This window comes from Rhinoderma darwinii, chromosome 9 (genome assembly GCF_050947455.1).
Source record: "Rhinoderma darwinii isolate aRhiDar2 chromosome 9, aRhiDar2.hap1, whole genome shotgun sequence".
Classification (NCBI taxonomy): Eukaryota; Metazoa; Chordata; class Amphibia; order Anura; family Rhinodermatidae; genus Rhinoderma; species Rhinoderma darwinii.
Window position 1 is genome coordinate 5,235,952 of NC_134695.1, and position 10,566 is coordinate 5,246,517.

Consider the following 10,566-nt stretch of genomic DNA (forward strand, 5'->3'; position numbering starts at 1 on the left):
GGAGCAGAATCCCCGGTCAAATTGACCTGGCCGGGGTTTCAGCTCCTAGAGGGAGCCCCTGACGTCTCTGTCCATATATGGACAGTGACGTCAGGGGCACTTTCTAGGAGCAGAATCCCCGGTCAGATCGCTCTGGTCGGAGGCTCCGCTCCTCGTGGGAGTCCCTGACGTCAGGGGCTCCCTCTAGGAGCGCATTCCCTGGCCAGAGCGCTCTAACCGGGGATTCCGCTCCTAGAGGGAGCTTAGGTGGTGCAATCTAAAGGTGGGTTTAATGCTATCTAAAGGGGGTTTGGTGCCATCTACAGGGGGGTTTGGTGCTATCTACGGGGGGGTTTGGTGCTATCTACGGGGGGTGTGGCGCTATCTACATAGTGGTGTGGTGCGGTCTACAGGGGGGGTGGCACTACCTACAAGGGACACTGGCACTATCTACATGGGCACTATCTATAGGGGTACTGCGGCACTATCTACATCGGCACCGTGGTGTTTTTTTAAGGCGTTTGGGACAAAAGAACCCTAATGAATAAAATTCATCTGTTTTTTCATTTTGTTTTTTTAACGCCCATGAAAAACGGATGGCAAATGGCAGTTAACAACTGTCAGACGACCAGGAAATGAATTCAAATTATGAGGCACACTGAAGCAAAACCCATGAAAAACTGATAGTTGATCCGTTTTTAACTTCCCTTTTTTTCCACGTGTGAATATAGCCTTGTAACCCTCTTCACTCTCCCCTCACAACGATCCAGGCTGAAGGAGAGAGAAGACTAATTGTACAGAGCTGCAACAGCGTATATACAGTATATATATCTATATACATATAATATAGATCAATATTAGAAAAAAAAAAATTGTGATTTGTCTGCTCATAATAAAAATGAAAAAAAAAATAGAATGAATTAAACTAATCTAGAAAATGAAAGCCTCATAAGTCTTGTATAAATAGTTGTGATATTCCAAGGGGTTGCAAAGATATTAGTTTAAAGAAGTGCAGAAATGGAAAGTTTGACCTGAACACAAGGGCATCAATGACCCTTGGTCATGAAAGGGTTAAATATCTCCAGAATGCTGCACGGATGTTCCTGTTTAATTTCTTACGATCCTGGCCGGGTTCTCGCATATCTAGAGCATGAGTAGTAGCTCCTGGCCACCTTCTTAATACAAAATAAATAGGACTGCCCCCAGTCACTCGCAGTAGACCAGGAGCCGTCCTATTCTGCCGCAGGGCCGCCATCAGGGTAGTACTAGTGGTACTCCCGTCGGGCCCGGCCACACAGCTGAAGAAAAGGGGCCCGCCGGGCTGTCGTCGCCCCCCCCCCTTGCAAACCTTGTGGGCCCCCCCTCGTAACGCTCGCGGCCCCTCCTCGCAACGCTCATGGCCCCGCCCTGCAGACCTGTTGTAACTTCACGAACTGAACAGGGAAGATACAGCATGTAAGCAGAAGCTCCGTGTGGAGATCCCGCCCCCCCAGTCAGATCCTTCTCTACACAGCCGACTGGCTCTGCTTCCCATTCCTCCTGACCCCACTTGTACAATATATAAAGTATGTTAAAATGTTTTTTTTTCGTTTTCCTAGCCGTTTTTTTTGCCGCAATTTACGCAGTATAATTTTTTAGATAAAAATCGCTGCAAAACCGCGTGATTTGTGCCGCGATTACGAAAATTGCATTAAAAAAAAAGGATACAAAACATGAAAAAATAGTGCTGTTAGGCTTTATTCTCTCAGTGTGGTCAAATCACGTTTTTGCGGCGATTTTGCAAAAATTGTGGTAAAAAATGGGATTTGACCGCACCGTGTAACTAGACTAAGGCTGTATTCAGACAGCCGTGTTTAGGGCTTATTTACACGAACGTGTAATACGTCTGCGCAACGCGCGTGATTTTCACGCGCCTCTCACAGACCTATGTTAGTCTATGGGGCCGTGCAGACAGTCCGTGATTGTCACGCAGCGTGTGTCTGCTGCGTGAAACGCACGACATGTCCTATATTAGTGCGTTTCTCGCGCATCACGCACCCATTGAAGTCAATGGGTGCGTGAAAATCACGCGCAGAACACGTAAGCACTTCCGTGTGACGCGCGTGATTCGCGCAAGTGCAGTAAAAAGTATGAATGAAAACAGAAAAGCACCACGTGCTTTCCTGTTTACAAACATACAAACAGAGTGTCATAATGATGGCGGCTGCGCGAAAATCACGCAGCCACACATCATATGGTGATGACACACGGGGTTGTTAAGTGCCTTTTGCGCGCGCAAAACGCACACGCTCGTGTAATTCCAGCCTTAGGCCTCATGCACACGACCGTAAAAACTCCCGTTATTACGGGTCGTAATAACGGGCTCATAGACTTCTATTGGCCACGGGTACCTTCCCGTTTTCTTACGGGAAGGTGCCCGTGCCGTTGAAAAAGATAGAACATGTCCTATTTCAGGCCGTAATAACGGCACGGGCAGCCCATAGAAGTCTATGGAGCTCCCGTAATGACGGGTTGCTACGTGTGTGCACCCGTCATTACGGCAGCGTTGCTAGGCGACGTCAGTAAATAGTCACTGTCCAGGGTGCTGAAAGAGTTAACTGATTGGCAGTAACTTTTTCAACACCCTGGACAGTGAATTCCGATCACAATATAGAGCAACCTGTAAAAAAAAAAAAAAGACGTTCATACTTACCGAGAACTTCCTGCTTCTTCCTCCCGGCCGTTGCCTTGGTGACTCGTCCCTCTCGACATCCGGCCCGACATCCCTGGATGACGTTTCAGCCCATGTGACCGCTGCAGCCAATCACAGGCTGCAGCGGTCACATGAACTGCCGCGTCATCCAGGGATGTCGGGCTGGATGTCAAGAGAGAGACGCGTCACCAAGGCAACGGCAGGGTAAGTATGAATTTCTTTTACCTCCGAAAGGACTGCCCCTTCTCTCTATCCTGCACTGATAGAGAGAAGGGGCTGCCGATTAGTGCAGTGCAATTTTGCAGAGAATATGTGCCCGTAAATACGGGTGGAATACGGGTGACACCGGGCCCGTATTTACAGCCACGGGTCCGTAAATACTGGTGCAAAAGCGGTCGAATACGTGTGACACCGGACCCGTATTTACGCCAGTATTTACGGGAAGGAAAAAATACGGTCGTGTGCATGAGGCCTTAGTCTGTGATATACGGAGCGTGTATCGGCCGTATTTCCCAGGCTGACTAAAATTCATGGAGCCGGACTCCTAGCATCACACTGATCAATGCTGCTAGGAGTCCCTGCCTCTCCATGGGAATACTGCCCCATACTGCAATGCTGCTTTCAGTACGGGACCTGGGATAGTATTCCCACAGGAAGGGAGGGACTCCTATGATTATAGATAACTATGATGCTAGAAACCCGGCTCCCTGAACTGTGGTCGGTCCGGGAAATATGGCCGATACACGGTCCGTATATCACAAACCGAACATGGACGTCTGAATAAGGCCACTTACTTGTCTCCTGTTTTTGGTGCGGATTGCGCACTGAAAATGGACTACAAATTACAATATAAAGCGATATTCAGACCAACGTATGTGTAATCAGCCGTAAAGAACAGCCGTTTTTCACGGCCGATTTGCACCCATGCGGGACATGTTTTCACGGATCTCTCATAGACTTGAGTCTATTGAGGGATCCGTGAAAATGCACAAAAATAGGACATTGTTAAAGCAACGACCATGTGAATAACCCCATAGAAATACATGCAGCCGTGTGACAGCCATTAAAAAAAAAACGTCCTTCTCACGAACGATGAACACGTTAGTCTGAATAGGCCCAACCCTTTGAATGGGGTTTGTCAAAACCCCATGCACATCCAACAGAAAAAAAATCTGCATGGAATTTAGGACGTGCAGCTTATTTATAACCCGTTAACGCAATATCACGTAAGTGTATGTGATAAGGGCTAGGTATGTATGGGAAGTATAGAGCGAGCTCACGGGCTGAGCTCGCTCTATACACAGCGGGTGACGACTGTGTTACGCAGCCGACACCTCACTGCAACGGGCGGAATCAAAGTGATTTAACACCATTGTGACCACGGCATTTAAAGTGTTAGAATCAGGGGGGCGTCCCCTGGAACAAGGCATCACCCCCTCCCCCGTTGGCACGTTCGGCTGTTAACGTTTGTTATAACAGCCTGGGGGATTAATGAAAGCCCCCAGGTCCGCCATCTTTGTACTCCTTTGAAGCTTTGCCTCGGCAGGACTTCAAAGAGGACTATCAGAATCACGATATACTGCAATACATTAGTATTGCAGTATATCATGCAGTGGATGATCATTGCAGTGGATCGGTGCTTCATGTCCCCTAGGGGGACTAATAAAAAAACAGTTAAATAAAGGTTTTTTTATGTTCCAAAGAAAGTATTAAAAGTAAAAAAAAAACCTTTTCATATTTTTTCCCTAAATCAATGTTAGAAAAAAAATACGTTAACATAACTGGTATCGCTAAATTGATTGAAAAATGAAAAAGTTATGGCCCTCAGAACATGGCAACACACAACATTTTTTTAATTTGGCAAATAGTTTTTTGTTTTTTTTAAAGTGGTAAATGGTAAAACATTAAACAAAACATATAAATTTGGTATCGCCGTAATCGTATAAACCTGTAGAATAAGGTGAATGTCGTTTTTACCACCTGATTGATACCGTAAAAACAAAACCCCCCAAAAAATGGCGTAATGTTTTTTGCTCATTTCACCCCACAAATAAAAAAAATTCAGGTTCCCAGTACATTATGCGGTACAATAAATGGTGCCATAAAAAACTACAACTTGTCCCGCAAAAAACAAGCCCTCATATGGCTAGATAGACGGAAAAATATAAAAAATTATAGCTTTTGGAAGGTGGGGAGGAAAAAAAAAGTGAAAATCCGAAAAAGGGAAGGGGTTAAATCAGCTGCATGCCTATTGTGTTGCAGAATTGTAACGTATTTCATCTGTTACAATGTAAAGGGTTAATTTGCTTGTAAATCCCTAGCAAATTCTGTAACGCACACATTGAGGAATTTCCGCACAAAATCCGCATCAAAACCGCAGGTAATTCTGCACCTTATAGTGCGTTTTTTTGATACGTTTTTAGGTGTGATTTTTACATTTTGATGCGGAAATAGGTGCAGGTTTTATGCTGCAGATTTTATTTTATTTTTTTAAAAGAAGTCAGAAACAATTCGCAAGCAGAAACGCAAGATAAATTGACGTATCATATTTTCAAGTACGCACCGCAGGTAAATTTTTGTGCAGAAAATGCGACATGTAGATGAGATTTCTTGATCTCATTTACTTTGCTGGTACTGTATTACACTGCGGATTTGCCGCATGAAAATACCCGCGACATATTTGCACGTAATAAGTATCGTGTGCATTTGGCAACAAGTTTTTTTTAATTCACCCTAAGGCCCCGTTTACACATGTTGGATTTGATACGGATTCCGATGACATGCCGATGATTCTGCATCCCATTCATATGAGGTTTCCGCAACCCAGTTCACATGCTACGAAAAATTTTCCACGTGTATTTTTGTCCACACCATGAAAAGAAATCCACCACAGCAATAAGTAGCATGTGACTTATATTACATGGAAAAGCCGAGGATGAGCAACTTTGAATGACGAGGGGACTTAGGCCTTGTTCACACAGTTTTTTGCAGCCAGAAAAATCTGCCTCGAAATTCCTTCAGGCTTTCTCTGCCTCCCATTGATGTTAATGGGAGGTTAGAGACGGAAATGCCCGAAGAAAGGGCACGTTGCTTCTTTTTCTCGCAAGCGTTTTTTTTCGCTTGCGGGAAAAAACGTCTTTGCCTCCCCTTGAAATCAATAGGAGGCGATTTTGGCTGTTTTTTGCCGCAGTTTCCAACGTTGTTTCCACTGCAAAAAATGCTGCAAAAAAACTCTGTGTGAACAGGGCCTTGCCTTATTCTTGTGCTACACGCTTGTGGCACATCTGTGTCAGAAATCAAAGGGAACGCCTCAGATTTTTGCTGTGGAAAAACACATTGAACTTTAATGGCAACGTAAGAACGGAGCATTAGTTCTCCTTACATCCTCATAAGTGCTTCCCCCTCCCTAAAGGCCCCCTTCACATCATGTTGTTGCCCTAAGTTTATCGTGTACGTCAGGAAATTTCCTAACGTACACTATAAACAACGTAGATGATAATTCACGGGGCTCCATTATGTCCTTTTAGCCTCCGTCGGGCTAGTAGACGTCGGTATACCTTATTTTTGAAGGATGGAATAGCGTTGTAGACTTTCTATTCCGGAGTCCCCAGGCAGAGCAGCACAAGTGCTCTACCCGTGGACTTTGTCCCTGGGAAAGCGCCTGACATCACTGTCCATATATGTAAAGTGACGTCAGGGGATTCTCCAGGGCCGGAATCCCTGGCCAGAGCGTTGCCGACGCTCCGGCCGTGTACTCAGGCTTTGCAAAGCTTCGGACGTCACTTTACGTGTATGGACATCAGGAACAGCGCTATAGTCTCTGGGCAGAGCGCTAGTAGAAGGCTCCAGCCCTGTTCATGGACAGTGACTTCAGGAGTTTCCCCTGGACCATTCCCCGGGCGATGTATCCCACTGTATGCCATACAGTCAGATACGTTTTGGCTAAATGGATCAAAATCCAGAGCATTAATTTATATTAATATTTACATCCCTTGCTTCTGTTCCTGTCTGTTTTCTGTCTTGTAACCCACCATACCCATGATCCCTTGCTGCATCTGAGGAGACAGCTTGCATTTCCTCCCTCCACAGCACCTATTTGCATACTGCCACTCCCCTTTATGTTCACAGGGTCATTCCCTGCTTTAATTACAGTCACCCAGCTCCCTGCACTGTCACACATACCCAGTAATAATCACACAGGAATGTGGGGCCTAATAGACAGGGATGCTGGGGGTAATACACAGGGATTTTGGGGGGGTAATAGACAGGGATGTTGAGGGTCATGTAAACCCATCAGCCCTGTGTTTATGTAACCATCGGGGCACGTGGAGATTGCGGAATAACAACGCAGCCCCCTTCTTCTTCTACATCCGAGAGTAGAAGGAGCAGGGGGAGTGTACTAGGAGAGGCGACGCTTCATGTCTTTGATCAGCCAGCACTTCCGGGACTTCTCCTGGAGCGTAATCCCCGGACCCAGATTAGGCAACACTGTGGCCGGGGATTAAAGATTCCGATCCTGCAGGGAGCCAAAAAATCTTGTACAAGGGGGCTTCTACTATGATTGATGACGCTCCGTGTGTTTGCTTAGCCAGCACTTCTGACTAAAAAGAGGTACGGCACGTCATCAACTACGTCTACAGGCAGTGGTACCAGAGGCGGAGCTCATGAAACATTCGCCCGGCCCTCTGCCTGTAAATGTAGTTGATGATGCCTTGTACCGTTATTCCGTCGGAAGTGCTGGCTGAGCAAAGACACGGAACGTCACAGGAAATAAAAAAATGTATCCTGGGTGCGGTCACGTGACCGCAAATCAGAACAGGGTAACGCTGGCACCGGTAAACAGACACTATATTAGAAATGTAATTAAATATGTCCAATTAAGTTAAAATTTAAAAAAAAAATATTCCTGGACAACCCCTTTAATTGTCCATGTACAAGTAGAGTCTCCACACATACACATACACTTTACATACATTAGAGTCCACCGATCCGAAGAACTCTTCTGGGCTCTCCACTAAATTGAATGGGAGATAAAGAAACAGAAGCAAGATGAATCTGCTGAACATATCTCCATTTGATGTTGACTATGCATGCGCAGCCAATTCCCAGTTGGAAACAAGGACCAGACACCTTCATTCTTGTAATTAGTGGGGGTCCCAACAGTCAGAGCCCAAGAGATCAGATTTTTTTGACATGTCTAGTTAACATGCCATTAAAGTCTTGGATAAGAAAACCCCTTTAATTTTTATTTTAAAGGGATATTCGGATTCTGAAAAGTATTTTAACATCAAAATGAATTTAATTTGTACCATGTGTTGTCTCTTCTATTGATTTACCTGTCCACAATGATTTCTATGCGGAAGACGTCTATTCACAACTTTTGAATGCACAGTGATTGTATATTTTGTCTTTCTATACAGAAATAAAGAAGATCAAAAGGTCACAACTCAATCTGCCAACCCCTCTGTAAAGGACAATATTTCCATACCAGGAGTTTCACGACCTACAATTACATCTGTAGCACCTTCTTTAGTGTCAACGCAAAGTGCTGCTGCAACAAATTCAAGCACAACTGTATCATTTACACAAAAAACTATTGTAAAGGTATCAAAATCGACTGAACCTGTCCGGTCTCAACCTACCCCTAACACACAGGTTCAGGTTCCTGCACCAAGAGCTAAAATACGACCATATGTCCCTCCTCACAGATCATCATTTCTACCTGTAATGCCCTCCATTGTAAGTGGTCCGGTTCCCCAATCAAGAATGTCTTATAGACCACCTATGCCTCCACAACTTATGGGAGGGCCTCATGGACCAATTCCTCCGTACAACTATGGACCATGGTTTCAGGTAAGGGGAAATTAAAGTACACAAAATATGGCCCTATTTTGTGTTCATATTGTCCATCTGTTTTCAATACTGAATGATCTTTTTTTTTTCTTCGCAGAACTTTGGAGGATATAGCAGCCCACAGCCTTGGAATTACAACCAATTTTACCCTCCCTTTTGATCTCCCTTTATTGAAATTTTGTAAATTGTTTCCAACTGGCCCAAAAAGGAGTATTTTTTGTCATCCCAGTTTTGGAGACCTGTCCAGAAAGTTACTGTTTTGTATCCCAATGCACTACGGAAAAAAGCAGTGGCTATGCCAGGAATGTACTGATGTGAAGAATGAGTGGCATGTTACCAGCTTAACGTTATATATGATTGGCTTTTGTTCACAACGATCACTGACATCCTCCCAAAGCTCACGTTAAGGACAGGTTCATACAGCTTGGTTGCATCAGGTTTGATTTGTTTTATTTTTTCTAGAAAGCAGCAGGAATGGATCACAGTAAGGATATGTTCACACGGCAATGCAAAATACGTCTGAAATTACGGAGCTGTTTTCAGGCGAAAACAGCTTTTGAATTTCAGACGTTTTTGCTTGTACTCGTCTTTTACGGACGTAATTGGAGCTGTTCTTCACTGGAGTCGATGAAAAACTGCTCCAAATACATCCCAAGAAGTGTCCTGCACTTCTTTGATGCGGGCGTAATTTTACGCGCCGTCTTTTGACCGAGACGCGTAAAATTACACCTCGTCTGAACAGAACATCGTAAAACCCATTGCAAGCAATGGGCAGATGTTTGCCGGCGTATTGGAGCCGTCTTTTCAGGCCTAATTCGGGCGTAAAACGCCTCCATTACGTCTGAAAATAGGTCGTGTGCACATACCCTTAGAAATACAAACCAAATCACAGCCACACTGTGTGAACCAGGTCAATTTGGTTCATGTTTGGTTTACTTCAGAGTTTAGTTTCCCATGTTCCATTGAATAGAGAAGTCCCAGAAAATGTGATGCCACTTACTTTCTTTATTTTGTTTTGTTTCAGTTTTTTTATTTCTGTAAATAAAATGACTTGGTTTATAAAGACAGAAGCTATCAAAGTGTCACTGGTCGAGTAATGCACAAAGTCGGATTTTCCCATGAAAGACTTATATGGCACAGGCACAGGATATGCCATACATGTCTCATAGGTGGGGGTCCCACCTCTGGGACTTTCTTTCTGTATTCCCTATATTTTTTTTTATATATGCCAAAAATTGTGAATGGAAGGGTTTCCTTCTTTCTCCTGCTGGTATTATGTACTGGTTGTGGCTTAACCCCTTAACGACCGCCCACCGTCTTTTGACGTCAGGCGGTGCATGTACTCAGTCTACAACGACGCCTTTTGGCGTCGCTGTAGTAGAGGGGGGTTTAGCGGCACCCTGGTGAAGTCTGCACTAAAAACCGGCTGTAAGTAACAGGTCCGGTTCTTAGTGCAGCCATCAGGACCTGCCGATTTCATCGTAACAGCATGTGACCGCTGTGACAGCCAATCACAGCGGTCACATGCTGTTACTGTGTACAGAGCCGCCGGGAGTGTCTAAATGACAGCTCCTGCTCTAAGAACGAGCTGTTGCTACCAGCTCTGTTCTTAGAGCAGTGATCAGGAGCCAATAGTATTGGTTCCTGATCTTTTGTGTTCACTATGAGATCCAATCATAGTGATCACTACAGTAAAATAAAAGTAAAAACATGTATCTGTTTCTCCTCACTCTGTTCTAGCTGTGGAGAGAAACAGATACAAGTGTGTCCGTGTCCCCTCACAAAATCACTTGTTCCTCACACACAGTTTAAAAAAAAAAATAACAATTTTTTCAGTATTTTGTAGTATATACATATATATAAATATAAGTATATTTACTGTATATACTAAGAATCGTACTATAAACTACTTTCTTTTTAGGGTACGCTGTTAGACGGCGTGTACGCTGTTAGACGGCGTAGGGTGCTGTTCTGGGCTTGGGTTTACGGTTTGTGTTAGGCGTAGGGTTTAGGTTTAGGTTTGAAAAAAACAAAAACGTAAA

The 10,566-nt window shown here is 44.4% G+C and overlaps 1 protein-coding gene across 1 annotated transcript in view; it reads left to right on the plus strand.

The window, feature by feature from the left end:
• Nucleotides 1-9,594, plus strand: part of LOC142660565 (pre-mRNA-processing factor 39-like) — an 88,793-nt gene extending 79,199 nt beyond the window's left edge. The window contains exons 13-14 of the mRNA XM_075837188.1: nt 8,092-8,524; nt 8,622-9,594. Coding sequence (XP_075693303.1) covers nt 8,092-8,524; nt 8,622-8,684 — 496 coding nt within the window. The 3' untranslated portion in view covers nt 8,685-9,594. The remainder of the gene's footprint in view (nt 1-8,091; nt 8,525-8,621) is intronic.
• The last annotated feature ends 972 nt before the right edge of the window (nt 9,595-10,566 follow it).